Here is a 27,794-nt window from a genome sequence, read left to right as displayed (position 1 = left end):
TGTCACCCCACCCAACCAGCCACGCTTTCCATCATCTATGAATCTGATTCGCACTGTGGAAGTGTTCTTTTACAACTCACCGATAGTGCATTAAACAGGAGAGAGCCCTGTGGCCTCCGCTAGAGAAATTCCAGAGTGAAAACAATACATCATTTTACCTTCATTTAGCTAGATGACACTGAAATAGGTTGTTCCTATGAACAAATCACAATATAGTTTGTTAAATGTGATGTTTTCCTGCTCTTTGTAAACAACTTTTACACTACCTATTTCTCGTCATTCTTTACTGATAACTATGAGATGTTGAATCTAGATTTCTTTTAAATTCTTACCTGGATATTGATAAAAAAAACCTTTTGGTCTCATCGCTATGACTTCACTTACTACCAGTTCGGTTTTGTTTTTGTTTTTGTCTTTTTGAGACAGGGCCTGGCTATTCAGTTCAAGCTGGCCTTGAACTCACTTTGTAGCCCAGGCTGGTCTCTAACTTGCAAGGATCCTGCAGCCTCAGCCTCCCAAGTGCTGGGATTACAGATGTGTGCCACCACGCCCAGCTTATCAATTCTTTCATATTATTCAGTAATACATAAAGTATGCACACACACAAATACTCATGAATTTATATACTCAACCTTTTGCAGCCCCAAGAAATTTAGTATTATATAGCTATATAAAGTTCCGTTAGGACTAGGTTTCAGAGCATTTTATTCTTTAAAATTTCTTAACACAGCACCAAACTTCAGGGGAACATACTGTCACAGACATATTGTAAACACACTAGCGATAACTGTGAATTTTAATTGATCTAATTTAATTTTATTCTTGAGTGCTGTGGCTTGGTAATAGGAAAAACTGATCTCTTATCATCAGTGCTTTATTTTCATAATAACACTGATTTGATTCCCAGGTCCTCTGAATGAGCGCACTTACCTTTCTTCCTGCTAAAAGCGCGGTTCATGATGAGAATCTGCCCAGGAGCTGAGGTTCAGTCACAAATCACGCCCTACAAAAACAGTAAAATATAACACAAACATAAAGAACTGCTGCACAATCTCCTGTGTTAATGCATTTTAATGACAAGGACTTTTCAAATATTTACAAACTATATTCTAAGATATCCCAACAGCACTGGGGAAGAATAAACATACTCAATATTAAAATTGACAGTATATGTCAACTGAAATCCCTCCAAAGTTCTTTAATTTTATCTCTTTCCTATTATGCACGCATAACTAATTCTATTTATCTGAAAAACTGAGGACAAAGAAAGCCAGTACTTTCCTCTGAGCTTACTGTTAAGAAGTGTGATCGGATTTGGGGTTCTCATGAACACCAGAGGTAAGATAAAATGAAGCCATCTGATTATGCCATTAGGAATAAAATCACTTTGATAAATCCACTTGCACATATTAACATTCATTTTTATTTATTTTAAAGAAAAACAATAATAAAAACAATGGTATAAAATTTCAAAACAAGATTGTAGGAGAGTAACAATAGTACATTGTATACTGTCATCAAAGCAGTTGCTCAGATTACAAGGTACAGGCATGAAACACTGATCAAACAATACAGGTATGAACCTTTCTTTTCAATGAATTAATAGCAGTCAGCAGCACAAGTCTCTTAATCATTTGTGTATTTATTTATTTTCCCTTCCTTCTTTTCTCCTTTTTCCTGCACCAGTTTCTCTTTCTTTTTGAACAGTTTCTTCCCATTTCACAATCACCACTGTACATTTTGGATCTTATTTACTCTTTTCAGTTTCTCACACTGGGAGACAATACAGTATTTACATATGGAGTCTGATCTATTTTTATTTAACTGAGGGCCATCATTAATATAAATCACAGAAGCAGGTAACATCCTAGTAGCAGCAGTTAGAAGCTGAAAAGATTCCCCACTTACAGGTGCTTTCTGTGTGTGCTGAGCATAGGAAATAGTAGATTCTGTGTGAGATGTAGCATAGGATTCCAGGCTAGTGTTCCCTCTTTGTATGTACTATTTACCCAGGAAAGAGGTTTGGCTGTGCTTCATTCCATTGTGAATGCTACTCATCAAGACCAGGAGCTTGGTTAATGCACTTTACCTTCTATACGGTGCTTATTCAACTGAGACATTTTCAATTTTACTTATAAAATGTTTTCAGGTAAAACACAAATGATTCCTACAGTATTCCCTCAGAATGTCTGAGACAATTCATACCCAGAAGTTGAAATGGAATGTCTCAACTGGGCTGCACTGCAGTCTCTTATTAGGGGTCCATGAAAGAGTCAGTCTTGGTGATCAAATTGGCAGAAGCTGTTTCTTTGCTGCTCTGGTGAACAAACATTCTCAGACTGACACCAAACAACCTTGTGCCTCTATCTTATCTCCCATTAGGAAGAGGATATTTCTCATGGTAAACCAAAAGCCTTTTTAGTTTAAAAATATTATTATTTTATTAAAATATTTTATTAAAATTTTTTAAATAAAATATTATTTTTAAATTACTTGTTTTTAAGGATGATTTCAAAAAATCTTAAATAAGACTATATTTAATAATCTGATCTATGATATTCCAGGAACATGTTTTAACAGAATTCAAAGGAAATTCACACTCAGTATAAAAGTACAGCTCTGGGAGTTTCCATCTGCAGTCAAGAGAGTGGCTGACCTGGGTGTGGTCAGGTGCAACCCTCCCCACACCCTGCCTGCCACTGTGCATGAGTTATAGGAGGTAAACGGTAAGACAGAGTCCACCAGGTGCGACACCTTCTCCATCCCACTGTGAGGCACAGATTTACTATCACCTCCTGCTCAGAGACCTCCATCACTGCCCCGAGTCTTAGAGTTCTTTCTGTGTCCCTCTACCAAGAAGGGATGTGGCTCTACACTGTTGTAATGCTTTTCTCTTTCGAACTCCCAGTGTCTTTGAAGAGTTATGTACATGCACGTGCACGTGCGCGTGCACACACACACACACACACACACACACACACGACTGTAATACAATAGGGAACATGCTATATTCTGAACACCTCAGAAGTTATTTTTCACTCATAACCTAACAGAAACAGTTATTTACATTTTGGAAAAATAAGGGAAAATTTTTTTTAAAGATCAATGAAAAAGTTTCAATTTCTATGAAAAGTTAACTAAATATTAGGAAGTTTATTAAGCAGCAGATCAAATTTAATGCATGTTTTCATTACTTGAATTCTATAACTGTTAGGCAGACATTTTCAACAACAGCAGGTCGTGAAATATGAAAAAGAAATTGCACAGTTCATAATTTAAACATTCATCAAATTAAATAATAATGTGGCTTTTAGAATAAAAGCAATAGAGTATAAGTTACGTGGGAACATATAAACAGAAAAAAATAGCAAAATTATATAAAGTTTTTAGGGCCCAGTAAGGATGTCATAAAATGAAATAACGTATTCTCTAAAAAAACAAAAGAACTTCCACTTGCCCACAAAATGCACAACTATAAATGTCATTTAATAGGAAATAAGTCATTATGCTAAAATAACCTATGATTTCACTGTCAAATGTCATGTATTACTTATTTGATCTGATAACACTCTATACTACTTTGTAAAACTCCTTGCTACCCAACTAGAAAACAATTGCAGACTACTCCACTGTGTATTACACAATATCTGATGACAGGCTGGGGTTCAATATATTGTGTATTTATTTAATGTATGATAATAATCACTTAATAGTTTTCGAGTTGAAATAATAAAATATATAGTCATGAATTTAATATGTTTGGGGGCTGAAGATTTAGCTCAGCAGCATAAGTGCCTGCCTGGCAAGTGCGAGGTCATCAGTTTAAACACAGGTACCAAAAAAACTCAAGTATTTATAGATTTAATACATTTAATTATAAGTTCTACATATAAGCAAACTAAGGCAACTGGCAGTGTAATATAAATCTTACCTTTTGAATAAACTTTCCATAAATACTTTCAGTGACTACAATCACATGGATGTATTATTTCTCTATAAATAAATATTTCTAAATTTTAACAAAATACATAGAGAATTATTTATGCAACATTTTATCTTTTAGTAATTTTTTCCCAAAATATGGCATGCAAGAGTACACTTTACTAGGTGTAAATTATTACTATTTTGGGTTTTCTATTTTAGAATTAAAAAGCAGTTGTAATACAACACTATTATCACTTATATACAAGAATGTGCAATTCAATTTACACTCTAACATGTATTAATGAATAATGAGCGTGTCCTGTACTTTTTGTATTTATTTTTAAAACATAAAACTCTTTGGGACATAGTGATATATGATATGACATGAGAATTTACACTAATTTCCCCAATGGTAGCTTTTTAAAAGAACCATTGTCATTCAATACATATTTCAAACCTACTCTGAAGTTTATGTGGCTACCTTTCCAAATCAACCCTGCTATCATCTCCATTAGTCACTTCTGCTCCTGGTCAAGATGAAATAACAGAGGCTAGATTTACCTTACCACCAAAAAACACTTCAGAGGAAGAAAAATGAATGGAACAATGACTCATTTGCAACAAAACACATTAGTCCATGGGAGATGAGAAACAAATGACATAAGCCCTATGATTTCCTGGCATACTGTCTAGAGAAATTTCCACACTATACTCAGGGAAGTAGCAGTCAGTCAGATGCCAGCAGTCTCTCAGAGCTGATAAGACATCTTCAAAATGCAGTGAAATCAAAATAACAGTGTTCACACCAGCTGCCCCAGAGGAGAAGGCTACTGAAAAAGAACAGAGATACCTGCAGAACGTCCTCTCACACTTGAGTACTGATGAACTACCAGATGTCTAGAGGTCAATGATAAAAGAGGAAGTTCTATAATCCACAGGACACTAATTAGGTTACTATGAAATATCCAGTTTACCAATGAGAAAAGATTAAAGGGGGGATAAATGGTGCTTGGATATTGCCTAACAAATTTTTAAAAGTAATTGTGTTTAAGATGGATTACACTGTTTCCAAGCAACTTCACTGTATTGCAGAACTATCCTCAGTAATGTTACAATGTATGCAAAACTGATCACAACCAACTTGGTGTAATCCACAATGTCCAGCATCTCCAATTTAAAAAAAAAAAAAATCTAGCATGTGAAGTAGTAGAAAAATACAGCCCATAATAAGAAAAATGGATCAAGTCTTACCCAGAATTGTCAAATACAGTAGAAATTATAAACAAGAACATTTAAACATTTTTATCTATTCAATTAGGTAGGCAATAGATTATAAAAGTGCACATATGTGCATTAAACTAATCTGAAAGTAACCTAAATCAAATTTCTAGAAATGAAAACCAAAATGTGTGACATAAAGAAATATGGTACATGTGGAATTAATGGTAGATAAGACAGGGAAAATGGGGGAAAAAGGTGAAATTGAAAATACAAGTGTAGAAACTAGCTCAAAATTGACAAGGAGAGAAAGATTAATCCAAAGACTGAAGGAAGGAAGGGGAGGCGGGTGACAGACTCCTGAACCTTGAGAAAACAACCCATTCTCAGATAGCCCCTGGAGGACGAGAGAGAGAAAAACAGCAAAAAACTATTGAAATCTTTCCAAATTTGATGAAAATTATACACCCAGGGAAAGAGACAGAGAGGCACAGACAGAGATTAAGTACACTTGTCAAAATTAGGATGATAAAAACAATGTAAGTTAAAAGACAAAAAAGAACTGCTTTAAAACTCTGAAGAAATCAAAGTTAAATCACAAAGAAACACATTATCCAATTAGAGAAGAGAAAGAGTGAGACTGACTTTAAGTTTCTTCATAAAATACCATTACCCAGTTTTGATTTTCAGAGTTCAGAAGCAAGTTCCTCTACTATATATTTGTAGCATATTGAAAATGCCATTAAACAGCCTTATAAATTCATTTAATAGCTGCAATGCCTGGTTATATTCAAACCCATAAACGGAAAACTTAAATGTGACTGAGAGTAATTCATAACTCACTATTGATAACTCACCAAATCATTGCCATCATGCATTTAAAGTAAACTCTGACTCTTAAATGCTACGCAAAATGTAAAGGATACTATAAACACAGATTTCATTAGCTAACTTACTTTAAACCCTCACTTTACTTAAAAAATCAATAATTACATTGAGAAAACATTGTGAGGTCACTAGGTGCAAATTTAAACCATTTATAGGTATGATATTTTTACGTTTGTAGTCATGAAGTATTTCATTAAAAAATTAGTCATACTGATTTCTGAAAACTGACAAAAATAATACACTGATGTTTACAAACGAGTTTAGAAGTTTGAAAGGCCTTTTAGTGAATGGCAACTTCCGGCCCTGTGACAGTCTGCTACCTAAGCTCTTGCTGAAGCAAATTAAATCATCTTGTGATGATTAGGGAAACAAGCGATGGCATGAATATTAAAGTCTGTAAAAGTCTCACTTTCACTTTTATCCTCATGAGCTCATTGAGGATCAGACCCTCCCGGAACTTTTTCAAGGTGTTAAAAAGAAAAAAAAAAAAAAAAAAAAATCCTTGAAGTTTGATTAAAGTATCATTCACATACACATAAGTCATAACTCATTTTAAACTCCTCTTCACTAAGAGGCTGAGACGATGCCGAAGTAAAAAACTGTACTAATCAGGTTTAGCTCTTTACAGGAAGGTAAACTGAGTGATGTTGGAAAAAACTGCGGTTTTTTTGGTGAATGGACAGAAGCCACATTTTTTTATTCTCAAGCGATTTACATACTTTATTAAAAATGTAATTATTATGTATTTCCAATTTATATATTGAAATAACCCCTCCAGTTTGCTACAATAATCCAAAGGCAAAGCTGACCATTGTAATTTCAATGTTTCCAATCGTTAAATAAGCTTCCAAATTCCTGCTAGAATTCAGTTTGCTTTGATTGAATTAGTGTCTGTTGTAGGTTTCTCTCCTTGAGTCTCCCAATTAGAAAACAATTACGTTATTTCATATTGATTTTATGACGGAAGATTGCAGCTTTTGCATTTATTGATCAATAGAGAGTGTAGCCCAGAGAAATAACCTGTTCACAAACAGAACTTTCACTTTTCCAGGAGAAGAACTCACATGACATGTGGCAAAGGGAATACATATTTATATCTTACTAAGAAGTAGCAGCATTAGTGCTTTCTTAAGTTTTCTAATTTATCATTCATTTCCTTGATACAATATAGACCTATATTTTATAATAGTCACAAAAAATTTATGCTCTCTCCGCAGACATATTTCGAGATTGTTTTACATGAAAAGTACTCTATCAGCTATAGTAACACTGTCCTTGCTTTCAACAAACTTAGCATTCTTGGGTGTACGTAAGAGAAGGCTGGGGTTTCGTGGATGTGTACAGTACTAGAGAAGAGGAGACATCGTTACCCAGGAGAGCAGGAAGCCTGGAAGGTCTGCTCTGTTTAAGAGGAGAGCTCAAGGGCTGTTTTGTTGAGAGAGGATTGTGAGTAGTGAATTCTTAGGTGGTCAAAGGTTAAAGGCATGAGGAACAAAGATGGTTTTCAAAACATGTAGTACGTGTGGATTAAACACACAGAGCTCTGAGCCAGACTGCCATCTGTCTCCAGGGAGTCGACAGCTGGCCCTCTCTGAGCCTCTCAGCTGCCCCTCCGCAGTGCCCTAGACTGGGCAAGGATGTCCCCAACAAAGCAGTGTGGCCGACTCCTCAGAATAGCTTAAAATACAGTTTCAACACAACAAAGAAAAGACATGCGTTTACTGCGGTGCCAAGAGTGAAGTCAGAATGAGGACTTTAATGTACGAAAAAAGAAAAAGAAAAATGGGACTCCTCCGAGGACTCCAATGAGTGCATTCAAAGGAGCCCCCAGACATAAACCTTCTTGTTGTGCCACATGAATCCGGGTGCTCACACTGGCGATGCTGGGTCAGCACAAAATTCCATTCAGCATGCAGGTAAAGCAAAGATACTTCTGGCTCCCAAAAATGAGCCTGGAGGTTGCACCATCTTTCAGCCCCACCAGAAATGAGGATGATGCTAGAACTCTCTGTGCTTCTGCTGCCCCAAGAGTAAAAGATCCAGAGAAGGAGATGTACTGGAACTCTCAGGTTCCCCAAGAAGTCTTCCCATGACCATCACAGAATCTGTCCACAAGCATCTACTGGCTTCTGGCCATCAGTCTCAATGAACAGATATAGAGAGTCTTTTTAATTAGAACTCCTACTAAAGGTATCTGTTTTCTGCATAAAATTTCCTCATGATCTTGTGCCCTTAATGAAAGCCACCTGCTGTTCTCAAGCAAAACAATCACACGATAAATAATTATGCTAAAAAATATGCATGAAGACTGAAAAAATTGTTTCATAGGTTGTAAAACTCCATATGTTAAAGCAATAATATTTGCAACATAATGTACTTGGATCTCTTATATGTGGATCTAAAAAGCAACCTAAGTTTAATTTCATTTTATGCTATGAACTTTTAAGTTCTTTGTAGATATTTTAGCCAACAATGTAACTCTTTTAGCATAGCTATTTTATCATAACAGTACACATTCTTCCTTTTATTTTGGTTGTACACATCAGCACTGTATCATTTTAGAGCTGGTGGTTTGGTCATTTCACCAAACGCTTTCCACAATGCATATTGTAACTGTGAGCTAGAACTTGTGTGGGTCAAATGTAGGGGTAACATTATCTTTGGCAAAACTGCCTGAATTCCTTTGCCATACTGGAATATACAGCTCGACTATAATTACTGCTATTAGAATTTTAAAGCGAGCCTGGGTGAAATGTTTATTATGACTCAGTTGATCTTTACACACAAAATAACATTATAAACATTTTTATTTCAATTTCAAAAGCTCTTTCTTTTTTTAGGTATTTTTTTGTGTTTTTTTTTTAAATTTTATTTAAGGAGGAAAAAAAACAGAAAAAGGGTACAAGTTAAACAGAATTTCAGAAAAAATAAACAGGAAATCACTAGTTAATAGATAACATATTGATATCTTAGAAATAGTCGTTCAGGTTACAAAATTAAAGCATATAAAGTGAACATTCAAACAATGAGACTGCAAACAGTTCTGTTCAATGGTCCAACAAAACTCAGTAATATGGTTATCTATCTTATACACTTAAATATACATGCAGTTTACTTGAAAGTTCTTCTTGTTTAAATATTTTGCCTTAATATAAGCTGCTTATAGATTGGCATACTCTGCAGTACACCCAGTTTTTAGTAGTTGTATTAAAAATAAACCTCAATAACTATAAATGTGCCCAAACTCACAATCTTAGCATTTGATAGAGTTTTTCTTTTAGGCGAGTTTTATGAGAGAGATAAAGGAGATTTCTCCCTCATCCAGTATTTAAAGCAACCCTCAGAAGAAAACTGGCCTTTTTACTTGATGTCCAAATCCAATCCCCCAAAACAGAGGATGCAAACACTGACACAGAAAAGCCAGGCTTTCTTTCCAGTTAGGAACAGCACTGGATACCACTGCTGTCTACATACCGTTCTCCTGCCTGCGATGAATACTTCCTGCTTCCACCACAACTGTCATACGGGTTCTATTTTTACCATCTGCCGGACTAGAGTATTCTTAAATCTGCAGAGTATTCTTAAAATTGGTAGAGTATTACTAGAGTATTCTTAAAATTGGTTTTTCTGCCAATCGTTCACATATGGCTGGAAAAGCATTTCTTCTCAGGAATCTCTGTATCCATCTCTTCCTTGAAAATGCTAAACTTTACCCTGGTTCTGTGATTCTAGCAAAACGGAACAGGTGAGGAAATGCCCCCAAATCCAGGAATGGTGCACATGCCCATAATCCCAGCACTCCAGGAGGTTGAGATGAGCAGATCATGAGGTGAAGCCTAGATTGGCACCTTTGCAAATTAGTGAGAGCCTGTTCCAAAATTTAAACGAATAAAGAAAGGGCTGGGGCTGTAGCTCAGTGCCAGAGGCCTTCAGTTCAATCCTTAGTACTGGAAAAGGAAAAACAGCAGCAAAAGAAGAAGAATCCTCCCACTTCTTTGCACTTTTGTGTTTCAGAAACAATGCACTGCAACTCCCTCACAGTGTGAATTAGATGAGAGTCACCCGGTGCCCTTTTTGTACCTATGATAAGGTCAAGGCAAAACTCCAAATTCCTGTTTACTCACTGCTTAATTAAAGATTAGCTGAGCCATGTGTGTCTACTGAAAAGTCTAGAAAAACTACTAGACTTGGTCAGACTTGAGTCAGTTTCTCTGCTACTCCCAGGACCGTGACCTTGGACCCATTCTAAGCCTCATTAGCCTTGACCCCTTCTCCCACGCTGCTTCTGACAAGTGGACTTGAGGGTAGCGCGTCCTAGGATCCACTCTGCCTAGTCATACCATCTGTATCCATCCGGTCCCACACCCCATCTTTTCAGTCCTGTTTCTTTTCTGCCTATCTTTTGAGTTAATGGTCGAGCTGAAGACTGACATATTCTCCCTGTTTTGCTTCTCCCTGTCCCTTTATCTTCTCAATTAGCCCATCTTTGCCTAAGTCCAGATTTGTTTTATATTCAACAGTTCATTTGAGTATATTTGAAAAAATTTCTGGCAGTGCATCCCAACCTAGTTTACTGAACTAATTTGCAAAATTTCCTTTCAAAATACCCACTCATAGGAAGCTGACTCCCTTATTCTCTTGCACGAACTAGGACAGGAGTTCAACATCCACACAGTTCCCTTACACAGATCACAAAGGGAGGTCCTAGGAAAATGAATGAATCTGAATGCTTACAAATGTGTTATCTTTGTAACCCTAGCACTTGCCAAATGTCTATGGTAAAAATTCAAATCAAAAGAACAAATCAAATAATTTTCTAAAACAGTATGTATCTTATTGATATGCAAACACACATTTCTCAAAAACTGCTGAAAAAGTACAACAATTTTTTAAAAAAATCATAAATTATCTTGAAGATATTTTCAATTCTTCAGTAAACTTATTCAGTAATGAGTAACAAATGAGATGGTTGCCTTACTACATTTATAATACAGGATTATAGTAAAATATACAAATGAAGACAACGTGCATTTCCCTCAAGGAAAATAACCCAATATTGACAGTACCAATGGTTATTCTGACTCCTTTTTTGAACAGAAAAAAAAACTTTAAAAACATACATATATATATGTATATATTGACAATAATATGTAGAATTGTGCAACTTGATAAAACCATCCATATTTTCAGATACAAGTTTCATTGAAAAAATATTGTTATTGTTCCAGTAGAAAAAATGAAGGAAAAATTGATTCCACTAAAAACACAGGGCAATATTCTTTATGTATGCTTAACTTTTCAATGAAACAAAACCCGAAGAGTAAAAGTGCAATGGTATCTACCTTATTCTATCACTTCACTAGACATTTCACTTATTAAAGGATCACTGTACTCCCAAGACAGAGCAAGTAAATGATAAAATCATTTACTTATTTGTATTTTCAAAAGTATTTCTTTAGTGCTCAATCTATGTTAAAATACCTAAAGGAAAAAGCGAGAGATGTTTGTAAATAAAAGAGGAGGACATAATTGATAGGTGAACCCAATGGAAAATAACAGTATGAAAACCTAATGTTTGGAATTTAAAAAGCCAATGTAAATGAACTGAAGTGAAGAACGGCTAAGTTTATAGCTAAATTACTGACTTCACAGATCAAATGGAAGAATTGTCCCATTTGACTATAAAAAAAGAGATGTTTCAAGAGATACAGAAGACTGAGATAAAATTGAAATATAGATATTAAGAATACTATAAGAGAATAAAATAAAAATAGATAAAGATGTAGTTGTAAAATATGTAAAAGAATCTCAATAAAGTTAAAAAGATGAATGGGCAAAGGAAACGTGGGACTATTCTGCCGTAAATAGAGGTAAACTTGAGTTATCTGTGGGCAATGGATCTCCTTGAGCCCTTCATGCTCAGTGAGGGAAGTCATACAGAAGGCTTAAGTGGTTCCTCATATATGCAAAACAATATACAAATAAAGTATGAAATAAGAGGCAGATAACAGGAAAACAGAAAGAGAAAGAAAAAGTGTTGTAAACCAGTGCGGACAATGTATCAAAAAGTGTACCTCGACTTAGGACAATCGTCTTTCATGTTTATATGTTCTTTGGCCTATTAGTCTGGTTTTCAACCTGTACATATATGATAATTAACTTTACAAGAACTTATAAATAAGTAAATAGATCTGATTTTGGACAAATAAAAGTGGGTGGATGAAAGGGGGGAAAAGAATTGAAATGTGTTACGTACACTTAGCAGTTCCCTACAGTGAATGTATTCACTGTGTACAGTAAACATGTACTAATAAAAATCAGAAATTTTTAAAAGATTATAAAAAATCCAAAATTAGAACTTTCAGAAATAAACATGCCATAGTAAAATTAAAATTAGTAAGGACAAAGAGAAAATACACATTCAGGAGTTAAGAGAGGCTCACTGAAATAACAACAATAAAAAAAAAAGGAAAGAAACGTCACAAAAACACAATATGTTAAGAAAAACATTAAGAAATATTTTCAAGATACGCTAAAAGGAAAAAAAAGCTGAACTGTAACTGCTTTATGGAGAAACTCTCATGTAATGTAATGTGATTACTACATTAGAAGACATACAATTAATTCTTCAGAATTTTTGCAAATAACAACTGTCCTCTTAGGAATTGAAATAAGAGAAACAATTCTTTTATAAAAGATAGAAACTATATATTATTAACAAATTGTGCATTTATTACCATAACATGTATTAAAATATTTGTATTAATATAGAACAAAAACAATAAACATATACAAAATAGGAAGACACAAGGGTAGATAAATACACAGAGAAATGGAGAGATAAAAATATGCATATTCTTAACAGCCCAGAATCAAAACCTCAATAAATATTTGCCATGTGATGGAGCATGGAGAAAAAACAAACGTGACATGAGACATCTGTAACTTGAACCTACTATTGAGAAATCACAGATGTTAAAATTCAAGGAATTAATGTTGGAATGGCAAGCACGAAAATACATATTAAAAGCAACCACTATAAGAACAAAACTTCAATATGCATCTTTTAAGTCAGGCAAAGAAATTCCATCCAATGGATAGCAGGAAATGAATAAATCATATGTGAAATCAAAGCACACCAATGATATAAAAAAATAAGTCTTATCTTACAATGTATGTTATTGGATTAAGCATACTAAGTGGGAAATTATACAGAAAATAATGCTTTTAAATATATTTTCCATGAAATATATAGAGAGATAGATAGATAGATAGATAGATAGATAGATAGATAGATTTTTTTTTTTTAAACCAGGGATTGAGTCATAATCTCATGCTTGCCAGCCAGATGCTTATGTCACTGAGCTAAATCCCTGGCCCCATGAAAGACTACTGGCCATTTAGATTATAAGAATGGAACAGACTGTATCAGGAAAACATTTTACCAAGTACATGCTGCAGCCTCTCTCCTAGTTTTGGTAGCCTCAAATTTGCCCTAAATTATGGTCTTCTTCCTGGCGCACAGATGGCATTGCCCCTGTATCTTCACTGTCCCTCCTGTCAGTATGTCTGTCTCTTCCTGTAGCATTCCGCATAGGGACATCAGTCACCTAGGTTTGGACCACCCTCCTCTAGGATGGCATCTTAGCTTTCCATTTGGAAGTGACCTCACTTCCAAATAAAGACACATAGTTAAGTCCTAGTGGTTAGAACCTCGATTCAATACACACTGGGGGAGGGGAGCAGTCATATATTATTTATGAAACCCAATGTGGTGTTTAAAATAATACTGGTTGCCGGGGATTTAGCTCAGTGGCATAAGCGCCTGCCTGGCAAGAGTGAGATCATGAGTTCAATCCCCAGTATCTAAATAAAATAAAATAATGCTGATAATTAGAGATCTATGCCAGAAATTCAAGGATTGTTCAACAGAAGAAAATTTTCCTAGGGTTTTTAGTACATTAAGAAGCTCATAGAGAAAGATCATAATTCACTGAAGATATATAAATATTTACTTGAAATTTTCAAGACTCAATATTATAGAATTCAAAAGAAAAATCTCTCTTAAAAAACTAGAAATGGAGTAACCTGCATTCCTAGTAACCTTCAGCAAGCAGTAGAGGTGCCTAAGAGGTAATATTAAAATTGCTTTCTTTAAAACTAGCAGCGAACTGATGGTACCAAAGGTGTTACTCCTGCTATAAGGAAAGTAAAAGACAGAATCGGAGAAGGAAGAGGAAAACTGATGTTAGGAATGAAAGATATGATAGTCCATCTTTTGAAAAGTCCCAGAGAACCTCTTAGAATTCATGCCATAGGTTCAGCAAGACTGGCAGATGCAAAACCAACTTACGAAATGAAATAGTTCCACTTTATTCCCATAATAACATGGTGAATACAAATACTATTCACTATAAGAATAAAACTATAAAGCATTTTGGAAGTAATGAAAATATATTCGTAAAACACTAGGCCCCATGGTGGCACTTGCTGATGGTCCCAGCCACTGGGAACGCAAGGATCACTTCAGCACACAAATTCAAAAGCAAGGTGGGCAATGCAGCAAAAACTTCCAAAAAATTTACATGATAACTATAAAGAAAAGAAAACCACTAGATTTATTTAAAAAATGAATAAGATTTGCAAAAATGAAAATATTTTCAATCTGAATGAGATACTGCTGAAATATCAGTTATTCCTTAAGTAATTTATGTGTTTGTTGCATAAAATTAAAATTTTCATTAAAGTCAGTACTTAACCTCTGCATAAAAGTATTTTTACATTGTGAAAATGTAATGCATATATACAGTTTAGGATAATTTGTTTTAAATTTACTCTAAAATTCATTTATTCTTCCATATAACTTTTCACATAAAATTTCTTGCATGTAAATATCAGTTTACTCTCAACTTATAACAGATGTTTAGAAATAATTGAAACATTCTTTTACAAAAGAGATTAAAGAGGGAGTTCTGAATGATACTAAGTCATATAATGCTATAATGATATTGAAATACAAATAATGTGACACTGGTGTAAAATCCAAGGAATGGTTTAGAACAATAAAGTTATAAACGTATGCATTTAAAGATGGTACCTTGATATGTAATTGATGAGATGCCACAAAGCAATGAGGAAGAGACTAGGTTTTTAACAGATGATATTAAAAATGTTATCTCATTACATGAGCCAATAGTGGAATATTCATTACTAATACTAGTAGTTCAGAGCTGGTCTTCAAATGTGATAAAACCTTTACAAGCAAGAAAAATGAACCAAAAAGCTAATAGGAAAACACACATAAATACAATGCTGACCCAGAGCAAGAGGAAATATGCCTGAAAAAGTCTTCAAAAATAAAAATATAACCCTGTTTATAACAAAAGTAAAGTCTTGTCTTCAAAACAGAATGCTGTGGAAAATTTAATAGACACAAGACACATTTAAGAAAAGATATTTGCTGCCTTTAAATTTAATACCAAAGAAGCATCTAAAATATCGAAGACAAAATATCCACAGAAAACAAAGGATGAAAGCTACAAACTGCCAATTTACAGAACTAACAATCCCAGTGCCTGGCAAGCACATAAACAGAGTTTCAAACTTATTGGTAATCAATAAAAGGCAAACATAAATGACAGCAGTTCCTACTAATTTGACTAGAAATATTAGAAATTTGTATTCTGCTCATTACTGGTAATGATGCATGACATTAATGATGACTGTCACTTAAAGTGAATCATCCTTTGAACCCTGAGTCATCAGAGTCATCTGGGAAAGATTAAAACGTATTTATTTAAAGTAATCATTGAATCCACTTCATTCAAAGCATGAGCTTTTGTTTTTTGCACAAAAGAAAGAACTTCAGGTGATTCTAAAGTGCAGTCAGAGTTACAGAAAATTAAACATAATTACTTTTATGTACTACTTACTGGTGTCAAGTTCTTACTAGTGTACTTTATGGAAAACACAATTTAGTAGTTAGAGGTTGTGGGAAGAACAATTAGAATCAGGACACGGAGTTTATAATATTATTTTATCGATGTTTTCCCAAGTCCAGTTGGAAGTCTAGAGCCTATGAGAAGGGCTCACACTAGTCTCTTTTACAGATACATGCTGGGAAGCTCCAAAGGTCAGCGATGGAAGCTAGAAAGTCTTTACCAGCAGGGTGAAGGAGCTGTGCTGGTAGGTCGAGCACACTGGAGCCAAAAAGTCACACTCAAAACAAAAACCAGGGCTATCCTGAAAAGCACCACAGCCATCCTCAGTGACACAGAGGCCCCTGAGCTCCTCCAATGACAAGCACAGTCCAGTACACACCAGGAAGCCAGTGTGACTAGCCCATCCTGGAGATTAAGCAGTACACCTCTTCCTCTCCAGAGCCAGGAAGCAATGCTCCATGTAAGGGCCTGGTTCTCCAGGAGAACCAACAGCTCAAACAGCAACACATAGAAGAATCCACAGTGCCTCAACACTCAACGCCTTTCTTCTCCTTCTCCTTCTCCACGTCTCTATCTGTGCTGTCAACTTTCCTCAGGTGGAACATCTACACTCAGCACCGTAGTGATTTAATCTAGCTGACGTTATGATGACCACCGGTTAAAATTACACACAACCCACAGTGCTGAACAAGTGAGTGGTCGCCTACCCTATAACAGCGGTGAAGGCGATGTAAGAAGAACTGAGCTGTGTCAGGCCAATTACACACAATAAACGTATTCACTATATAGTGCAAATATGTACGAAGAAAAACAATTCCATCTTAGGTATCGACCTCAAAGGAATTCTAGGTCCCCGAAAGACCTGCACATGGTAACTTAGCAGGGTTGCAGGTACATGGTGGTGAGGAGTGTGGCTAACTTGGATGTCCATAATCAGCAGACAGGAGTGGACAGATGTGAGGTATACAGCGCATAATCAGCTTAACACAATCATTTTATGTGCGTAAAACATAAATAGCGTTAGAAGAAATGTTGACCTCATATAGTAAGATGAACGAGGTAACCTCCAAATTCAATAGTTCTTGTATTATACCGAAAAAAAAAACAACACAAATTTTTTGTAAAAGAATGAATGTACACATACAAACGTACCCTGAAAAGTTATGGTTAACATAGGAGGAAAAGAGAAAAAATACAAAAGAACAACAAAGAAGAGGAAGTGACTTTGAACAGTCCTAATCAAGAGTGGTAGGATTCAATCACCAAGAAATGTAACTTTTCAATACTTTCAACCTACAGTCAGTATTTAAAGGTTGGTAGAAAACTAATACTTTTGTTTATTATCCCTCTCTGTTTATCAGGCAGGCTACGCGAGTCTTGGGGTGCACGCCTGAGATGAAGTCAGAGCTCCAGCTTTTGGAAGACAAGAGAAAGTTTTAAAGGCTCATTTGAAGCTGGAGAAGTGCACTTTCCACATGACTGCCACATCTAACTGGCACTACCCCATTGCTGTTCCTTTGATTTAGTGTTCCCTTATATTCAGGGCAGCATTTTCAAACTTTTCTTCTCTTGTCAAGTCAGATTTTAGGGGAATATCTTGCTTCTGTCTTTACTAAGATAACTTTAATCTCCACTAGTCAACTGGGAATAGCAACTGCACATTTGAAAACTGAAAGTCCAAAACTGAAAGCCCAAAAGCAGTTAGCAATCTCTACCTATCCCCTCCATCTTCTCCTGTATCTGCGGGGAACAGGGATAATGTCCTCCTCCTGACACATCTGTGTTTTTGTTCCAGTACACTCCCAACCCTACCCTGATCCTAAGAATTAGTATTGTCATTACGCTGCCTCCATCTCTTGGAAACTAGGCGAGTTACAGATTCATTTTCAACTTTTGCTACAAATTTCTTGAAATTTGCTTTTTTTAAACAGTGCTACATCCCTAGACCCTCTGCAGTCTTGTTTGATTTATATTTCAAAGGGAGAGCTAATCAGGCCAAATTGATGGATGAACAAGGAGGGCAACAGAGAGAGAACTCTCAAGGACAAATGCCAGGATCTTTCTTTTTAACTGGGTGAATCATTGCACCATTTAGTAACGATGAGATACTTAGCGAAAGCAAAGTTTCAAAGGTGGAGATCAAACCTTTTTCTTAAGATTATGTTAGATCTAAACTGCCAATTAGACATCTGAGAAGAGATGCCGAGGAGAGGGATACAGAAATTGTAGACAGGGTAGGAATAGAGCTATTTATCTCAAAACAACCAGCTTACAAATGAAGATATCAGTGAAGAAGTAAGTATAAATAAATGCATGATAAAGGGGCCTAACAGTATTTTACACATTAGGCAGAATCAGAAGAGCAAGCTAGGGATAGATACAAACTAGTCACTGAACTCAAATGCAAACCAAGAAAGTGTGTTGTTATGCTATCCAAATGATGCTCCTATTAAAAGAAAAATGAATAATACTGATGAGTTCTACAGAGATGAAGCCTGAGAAGTGGCTATTAATATCACAACATGGATATTATAGGTTAATTTTGCACTGTAGCTTAGGGAGAGAGAGGGCTCAGATAGCCTGACTTGTGTTGGTTCAAAAGACAGTAAAGAGTGAAATGGAAAAATTCAAGGAATTCTGCTAGAATTGGAACTAAAGAAACAGGGCAGAAGTCAGAAGACAGAACTGGATGAATACATACGAAATGCGGAACCACTGCATAACTAGATGCTGATGGAGAAAAAAGGTTACCTGACGAAAGGGAGGATAAACACAGGAATAAATTCTTTAAATAAGCATAGGGCATAGAGTGGCAAATCTATATGTTTGTCTATGTTTAGATAAACAAGGGTTTTAACTCACCAGTCACAGTGTAGAGGCACAATTATAATGTAAAACAGCAAACCTTATAGGTGTTTCATGATACAAATTAGAGATCATTTAAAGGTTTCCGATCAAGTTTCTGCTGAATTTAATTGACCTTGACAGTGCCCAGCTGCCCACTTCTGATAAGCACTGAGTCAGAGTAATTGTCTACACCTTAAGGCACCCTAGGCTAACCAAGGACACCTCTACCTATGCTCACTCTGTAAGGGCCCTCTCCCCTTGTTATGCTTCCCATTCTATAAGGGCCCCTCTCTTGTTCCCACTCAGAATGTTTCAATATTAAGACGAACAATTCCTTTGTTTGGACAAATCTGTTCAAGACTATCCTGTCTGCCAATACATGACTAAATGCATGTAAACAATTATGTAATGCTTATCACTTGCTTTGCACCTCCCACTTCTAAATTCTGTATAAACTCAGCTCTCTGTAACCTCATGGCTGTTGCCTTTGGGAACTATCCTGCAAGAGGCCACTGGCGTGAAGATTCAACAAAAGGCTACCTTCTTATCTCCCTGGTGGAAGAATCTTCCTTTCAGTTTGATTTGGGAACTTTTCCTGATTTGGGAACAAGAAGGCAGGGCTGGCTTATAGGAATGCACAAAACAGGGTTTGGTAGATCTGGTGATGGGAAAATGTGAAATTAATCTTCTGATTCAATGTCTTTTCTCAGTTAAGTAGAAAATAAGTCATCAGTTCCAAGGCAGGATGATGAAGATTTACTCCTCTTTGGAGGATTACAGAGAGAAAGAGGAGTTGACCATTGACAGAAAATAGTCATCTTAAATAGAAGAGCAAATAGAAGAAACAGAGGAATTTCTGCACAATTCTTACAACCTTATGAGAACTGCAATTCAAATGTAAAATAAAATGAATAATCACGATTGTTTGGGTTTGTGTGTGCATGTGTTGATGCTCCCCATGAGACCTGTGCAATTGTAGAAACAGAATCCATAGTCATCGAAAGGGGCTGGGGTTTCCGTGAAAGACAGAGCCAAGGAGGTAGAGATCTTGCTAAGCTACATTCCATACACTGAAACAAAATTTGCCTTTGAGATGTTTCCAGCCTTAGAAACTATATCTGACATTATGTTTCCTTTTCTGATCATGCCCCTTATTGTAATCTACATAAACAAATACTAACTTCCAATTTACCATTGCAGTAATTATTTTTAAATTTGGGTAAAATCTTGTTCACACATCAATGACCAAAAAAGGAAAATCATACACATGTAATCTCAAATATTTTAACTGTCATATTAACATGTTTATATCTAAGAAGTCTCTTAATCCTTTTTAACATGGAAGCACAAGTAAGAGAGAAGATACAATCTAGTGTTCCTTTGCTAACATGGATTTCAACGCATATGAAGATCAGTGACCAAAACTACTGATTTTCCATTATACATTAGTATCGTGCATTCTAAGCTCTGGATTTCCCCATCCCTTTCACCAGTAAGCCTTCTCACCCAATTTTTTTTTTTTATTTAAGAGGAAAAAGAGAAAAACACAAAACAAAACAAAGCAGTGTAAGGTTACACATAATACAGAACTACAAAAAAAAAAAAAACAAAAAACATAACAGTAAGAAATCACCTGTTAATAGATTACATATTATCATCTTGGAAATATTTGCTCAAATCACAGTATCAAAGAATACAAAGTAGACATTCAAACAGAGAGACTGCAAACAGCTGTGTTCAATGATCCAAAAACATTAATATAGTCAGCTATTTAACACCCCTAAACACACTTGCTGTTATATCCGTTAGAGCTCTTTTTTTTTTTTTTCCTCCCTCTCTTTTTTACAACAAAATTTACACATTTTGGATTTTATTACTCCTTAGTTCTTATTACGTTTTTTGGGGGGGAGAGAGTAAAGTCAAATTAGACCTCTTGGACCTAACCTGCCAGACGGAGTCAGTGGGTCTCCAATGGGGCGATGAACGAGCTGTGCCATCTGTAGCCATGGTTGGAAAGACAGGCAGTCAAGGCAGCCGGGACTTGCCTTTATACCCAGTAAACCCTGTATCTCAGAGTTGAACTGTCTTTCCTGCCTGGAGCTTTGAAAACTGACAGGTCTCATATTTCTTGCCTGTGTTCCACTTGCTTCCTTGGCTTATATACAAAAATTATTCAAAATCTTCTCCTCTGAGCAAATTATTTAGAGACAAAAGGTAATGATCCAAACCGCCCATAGGCCCTTGCTCGTTATATATCTTAGAATATATCAATACTTGCTATTACTTAGTCACTGAAAATGAAATGAACACTCAGAACCTCTAAATAAGATTTGCACTGAATATTTTTGCTTATGTTAAATTGTGATTTCACTATCAAAATCTTAACAGACAGGGGTACTGAGTCACATTTACCAATATACATGGAGCCCTAATCTATAAAGCAAGCTCAATGAGTTACTAAAAGATGTAAACATTCCTATGAAAGCTTAAATGTGGTAAAAAGGCAGAATAATAAACATTTTAGGATAAAATACGCCTATAAAATAGTAATTGTGTTAATTTTATAAACACAATTCTAAATATATCAATATTTTTAATTCTCCCCTTTATCAATATTTGCACATGCATACACATACAAAGATTAACAGATCTTCTGTCAGTTGATACTTTGTAAATGGATTAATTTTCACATAGAAAATATAGTTGTTATAAATAAATGGAAGGCAGTGAAAAGAAGAGCCAGGCCATATGTTGATAATTATGGCCACTGTACTTAATCATTTCACAGACAGCCCTCCACAGAAGTGCACTGGATATTTCTGTTGTGTTATTTTCCACTTAGAGCTGTAAAAATTAAAATTTCTAAAATTTCCTTACCACTCTTGAACTATAGTACATCATAATGTTAGCATCGTATTGACACACTATCCAAAATAATAAATAAAAAATAATACGTGTGAACTCATCTGGCTAGTGACTGCAAAGTAAGAAATATTACAATATCAGCAAAGGCAGTGGAGTAGGAGACCCAGCCTTGCTGTGAAAAACAAGGAACAGAGAGCTCATTACATTATCCTAGGAGACGCAGCAATGACCCTCTTCCTCTCCAATCTCTGCGACAGCTGATCGGTGAGAAGTGCAGAAGATACACGCGAGACAACAGTCTGAGATGACACGGGCTTGAGAAGTTCGTATCTGCGTGGGGAATAACACGGTCTGTTTACGATCCTTGGCACCAAACGTGTGATTTGAGTCTCTCTGGCTATTTTGCATTTTTGTGCCACAGAGCTGCTGTCAGACGGGATCCCAGAGGGGCTGCTCTGCCTTCAGACCAGTGACCTGGCAGCGAAACCGCTCCTCCTCCTGTTCATCTGTTAAACACACGCTGGCTTCAGGCTCTGGTGATTCACGCTCATTTTTCTTCACACATCAAAAGGGAAACCACAAAAGCATAATCTTCAAATTTAGTGACAACGAGACAGGTTAGAGACCAAGTCTGAGAATAACAGGACTGGCCAGGGCCTCGCCTTCTCCCCTCGCCAGGGAAGAATTAAAAATATTGATCAAGCTGTGCGTGATTACTAAAAGCAGAAACTCCTGCAGAGCATGCACTGATTTGTAGTGATCTGAATTAGACAAATATTTAGATAAGTAGAAAACTATTCTTCTCCAAAGCTGTATTTTCAAAAAAGTTTACTTCTTCTATGTGAGAAATTTTATACATAAACATGTTTAGTATTATAATTTTGTTTCTGAATTAAAATTTTAATGTTATGTCAATCACAGATACACTGCCCTCATACACAGACATCAAGAATTTACTGTATTTGAATTGCGTTAATGCAATTTAAAATTTCATCCCTTTTCTCCCAGTACACTCTAGCATGGACATCAAAAGGAAGAGAAAGCTGTGCAGAGATAAGATGTAAATTTCCCAGGGATCATCTTTAAAAGGGGTGAAGCAAAGCACTAGTTTGAGAATAGTGTTTCCAATTAGATATTAATATTTGAGAATCTTAACTCCAAAAAACCCCAAGTTCAGAGAAGCATGTTTTAAATTATGGGAATATTAGAAAACTATAAACACATTTCAAGTGCTGGAAACTATTTACTTCACTGACCTAACAGAATCCCCAGCACATAATCACTACATAATGAGGAAAATACAATATATATACTATTGCAAAGAAGACTTGTCATGGTAGAAGAAAGAACAAAAGTTTCTTTTAAAAAGAGGCAAATCTAGAATTCTCTCATGTTACCAATGCTTCCCTTTTTTGTTTTTTTACTACCATTCTTTCCCCTAATGCAAACCGCATGTGACAGTATGTAGGGAAGCTCACTCCTTTAACTCTGCCCAAATGTGCTCCCTTGACAGTCCAGCCAAAGCGGCTGAATGGTCGTGAATGTCTTTGATCATTTCTACAACAACCCAGGTCAGGTGAAACAAAACAATGCTGTCTCTTTCCTCTGGTATGTATCATGTGATTTAGCTCCTAACTCACTAGGAGTTCAGGACAAAACCTGCTCTTAGCAAATTTCAAATGTAAAAACTATCAGTTAAAATATACTGTTATTAATTTAGGTATCAATGGTGTTTTGTAAAGAGTCACTAAATGTTGTAGCTTAAAGAGAAACACACACTCATTTACTGAGTAATTTGTAAAAGGAAAAGATAAAGTTTCTAGCTTGCTTAGCAAAAGCCAGGAAATACAGAAGGTAAATATTGTTGCTGAAGCTTAATGATTTTTAGCAATGAGACAGATGGTGCCTGAAAGAAAGCCTAACTGAAGGGCAAAGTCTAGGCTCCTGACACAGAAGGAAACCGGATTCCTGCTTTTGTGGCTGCTTCTGGTTTGGACCATAGAAGAGTAACTCCTTCTAAAAATTAAGTCCAACTGCACCTACTAAACAGAAACAATGCTGCTTCAAGAATAAATCTCCTGTCCTAAATGCATCCTATGTCTTGTTTTATTAGGGAGAACATTCTACTTGAAAGAGTGGAAGAAAGCAGGAGTAATTCATTTTGGTCTGCTGGGTGCACTGATTTTAACACTCAAGAAAAAATACACAGTCATATATCCACAGAGACATACAGATAAGATATGTCTATATAATAGTTACAAAAACCATACTTTTTAATATTAAAGGAGTCATTTCAAAACCTGCACATTCCAACTAGTTCCCTGCATCTAGCTTTTGCAGACTTCAACTGCTCCCTTAATTTAAATACGGCTACACATTTCAGAAATGCAATTAAAGTATCCTGAGTTGGTGGTAATATTCATACAAGGCCTAAATATTACCCATCATAGGCCATTCAACAGTTGTACATTTGGCATCAAAAATAGTAATTAGATAACAACAAAAACATGATATCAAGAGAAAATTCCTACATTATTCTTAGAAAACACAATTTTGTCATGGTGTGTAAGTACTATATAATACTATATAATACTAGAAATATAATAGAAAAAAAGATATTAATCAAGATCATTTAAATGTTTTAATGGTGTTTCTGGTAAGGCAGTATCTTCATATCATGTACATTACTACTTCTTCATATCATGAAGTGACAGTTTCTTCATATCATGTACCTTACTAATAATTACTTGGATAATTGATTTATATGTCTGAATATGTAAATCATATGTATGCAAAAGTGGTGAGAGTTAGAGAAATGGAATCTGCTACAATATAAATGTATATTATCAGAAAAAAATGAAGAGGGAAAAAGAAAAACAGAAGCGCTTTCTGAATATCTGAATGAGTTAAAAAACTGAATGAATTTTATGAAGATCACTTGAACTACTGCTAAACCCTGCCTCCTTTAAAGTTCAAGCAAAACCAATTTCTCACTGAATTTGCCAATAATGTGGCAATAATTCATTTTGGCCATAATCTCACACAATCTTTCCAAAACCTTATTTCCAGGAACGATTCCAAGGCTCTGAATCCTAGAGTAGCATTGGGAATTGTCCTGCAATATTTTGCACTAGTAGAAATGCATTCTCATTTGGAAAATCTATAGCAAAAATACCCTTTTTAATTTTCTAGCTTTATCATTGTGCAGAAACTGTACACTGCCTGCATCAACCCACAGATGCACAGATACTGCCCACATTCCCGCCATCTGCGTTCTGATAGCATTATATATTCAGTTTCATAATGCTGTTACCAGAAGTATCTTTACTACTTAATTATTATTCATTCTACGCAATTTCTGTGGTAAGCAAAATAAACATACGTGTTGGGGAGGCTCCCCAAAGCTGCAAATCTTAGAAACTTAATGGGGTAAGACAAGAATACATACAAAAGCTATGGAAAAGGAAGAAGGAAAAATCCTCTTGAGGATAGCTTTATCATTATAAAGATAAAAGACAGTCAAGTTATTAGAGAACTAACACATCTTTGCAAGATGAATACTGTGGTTCTCAGTAAGGCTGGAGAAAATCGATTATGCGGAGACAAATGTTTTAAAATGATGCATTCCATCGTGGAGTGAGTACTTCGCACATGACAAGCCAAGGGTTTGATACCTGGCACACACACATACACACACACACACACACACACACACACGCATGCATGCACTGGGGTTCAACATATTTTTACTGTGACTCTTCTGTGCCAGGATCTGTGCATCCATTTTTCCATATTACTTATTACAAAGTATGTTGTGTTCTCATTCAGCACACTGTTCATAATAAGTAATAATTTTTATTTTACACATTAGGGTACAGAGATCCATGGAGACCATCAACATCCCCAAGTCCATGCTGCTGGAAAGAAATATACACAGTAAATGTCTAAATTGAAGTCTTCTAAGGCCAAGTGAGTGTCCATTATATTTCAAATTCCATACAAATTTGAAGCTCAGAATGCATTTTCAAAGCTTACGATGATTTGTTTTAATTAATTAATTAATTAATTAGTACTGGGGATCAAACTCACCACCTTTGAGCTTGCCAGGCAGGTGCTGTGCCGCTGAACTATATCCCCAACCCTAGATAATTTTATAAAATAAAACATTTCTGTTTTATTCATCAGTGATGCAAGGAAATAGTTACTTGGATTAATGCAGTAGAACTGAAGTTGAGATTTCCAAGGAAGAAAAAATACTCCTCCTGATTGACTATAATATAATAGGACACAGAATAACCCAAATATTTCTCAAAACTAGATAACTTAAACATTGCTACTTTTACACTTCTCCTTTATCACACATTTTCTGTGATGCTTCTAATTTCTGATCACCCTAAGTAAGGAAATGTTCCAGAAATTCTTCTTTCTCAGAACTGAAGCCACTTCTCAAGTCTCTTACTTTTGTGCTTGCACCTGACACCAGGTATTTCAATGTTTCAAACAATGTCTTGAACTTAGGTGTCTGATTGGCTTTGACCAGCATGATCACTACATCCCTACAATATCAACAACATTTGATACTTTATATTATGCTTTATCCTAAGAAGGGTGGATTTACACTCTTTCTCCCTTAATCTTTCTATGCCCAAATGATAACAGGGCAAGGCATATGCAGAAGGTCATGTCTGTGAGTCCATAATAATTAAAACTAGAAAGTTCGTGAGTAGCTAAAATTTCTGTCCTCTCCTTGATCCCAGCATCTGAGAGCTCTGAAGAACTGACATATTGTGCATTTGGAACCCAGTAAGTACCTGGCAACAAATCACTGCTTTGCATATGGCATCTCACTTCCATCTCAAAACAGTCCTTTCAGAGGGCTGGCATTAATATGATGCCATCAAGGGTAGGAAAGTGGATATTGATTCTTTCAGTCTCTCTAGTGCTTGCTGACTCACTGACAGGAAACACAAGGGAATAGCTGAGGATGCGGTCTATCAATGCAAATCTGGGATCATAAACAAGTTTACAGACTTTACATGATCATTCCCTGCAACAGAAGCTGGAGTTAAATCTCAAAATTCTCTGACATGTTCGTGTTTGCTGTACTGTCTTCCTCTGACCATCTATAAAATATACTCCTAAGGAGGGATTAGTCGTAGTTTAGATGGGAATGAAGAACAGAATACTCCCAAGATAATGATATCCTTTCCACCTCCAGCATACACTGAGAATCAGGGACTTCTAAAAACTAGTGTAAAGCCTTAATGTGTACTCAGTTAATATCATGACAGACCTGAAGAGAATTCTAGGGGACGTGGGAGCAAGTCAAAGAAAAGATCTAAATATATGAAGGCATTATGCCTTTCTATCTTCTTTATTGAAAAATATACTCATTTTTAACAAAGCCAGTCACTGTTGGACAACTCAGTACACAATCTTTTTTTATATCAGAGTAGGTACACTCGTAAGACAGCCTCTGCACACCCCTCCCATTACCATTTCTCTGAATTATCTCCAGTGTAACACACACTCTGTGCTTCTGTGTTCTCTTGCCCGACTTCCATGTTCTGTTCACTGTTCTTTTTATCAGTACCGGGGATCGAACTCACAACCGCGTGCTTGCAAGGCAGGCGCTTATGCCACTGAGCTAAATCTCCAGCCCCATGTTCACTGTTCTTTTTAAGCAATTCTTTTTTTTAAATTGTCATTTATTAAGAGACTTGGATAGATTGCAAAATAGGGTTAGCAGGCTAAAGAAGAAATGTACAATTGAAATAAGCCCCAAGTGGCATCAAATTTAAGATAAATGCATCACCCAGAGCCATAAACATAAGAGCAGCAGGCTCCATGAGCTAAGAGCCTGAGTGGTCAATGTGTCATCTCTGGGTACAGTGGGATCTCCTTCCTCCTAGACAATCAGAAAGACAATTTTTATTACAAACCTGACAAAACGTTAAGAATGGCTGCGTTTTTTTTTTCTTTTAAAGGTAGATGGTAATCAGTTAAGGGCTGCTCTGACATACCTTCACCTTCTCACAATTCTACCATTCAAAAATCCACTGTGTGTTCTGCAAAAGTCCTAAAAGAAATATTTTTGTAAAATCATAGCAG

At 35.8% G+C, this 27,794-nt stretch overlaps 1 protein-coding gene across 16 annotated transcripts in view; it reads right to left on the bottom strand.

Annotated features, from left to right (window-relative positions):
* The window catches only part of Gulp1 (GULP PTB domain containing engulfment adaptor 1), a 255,414-nt gene that overhangs the window by 99,174 nt on the left and 128,446 nt on the right, over positions 1–27,794 (bottom strand). For 13 of the 16 annotated variants that reach the window (XM_063259425.1, XM_013142555.3, XM_063259420.1 and 10 more), the window contains one exon: positions 931–1,003. In XM_063259425.1, coding sequence (XP_063115495.1) covers positions 931–958 — 28 coding nt within the window. In that variant the 5' untranslated portion in view covers positions 959–1,003. Of the gene's footprint in view, positions 1–930; positions 1,004–21,887; positions 22,014–27,794 lie in introns of all 16 variants that reach the window. The other 3 variants (XM_063259423.1, XM_013142556.3, XM_063259421.1) reach the window with 1 other exon arrangement.

This window comes from Cavia porcellus, unplaced genomic scaffold, assembly GCF_034190915.1.
Source record: "Cavia porcellus strain 051 isolate PalLab524CR breed Dunkin Hartley unplaced genomic scaffold, mCavPor4.1 scaffold_12, whole genome shotgun sequence".
Classification (NCBI taxonomy): Eukaryota; Metazoa; Chordata; class Mammalia; order Rodentia; family Caviidae; genus Cavia; species Cavia porcellus.
Note: the sequence above shows the minus strand (reverse complement) of the source record. Positions and strands in the feature narration are given on the sequence as shown.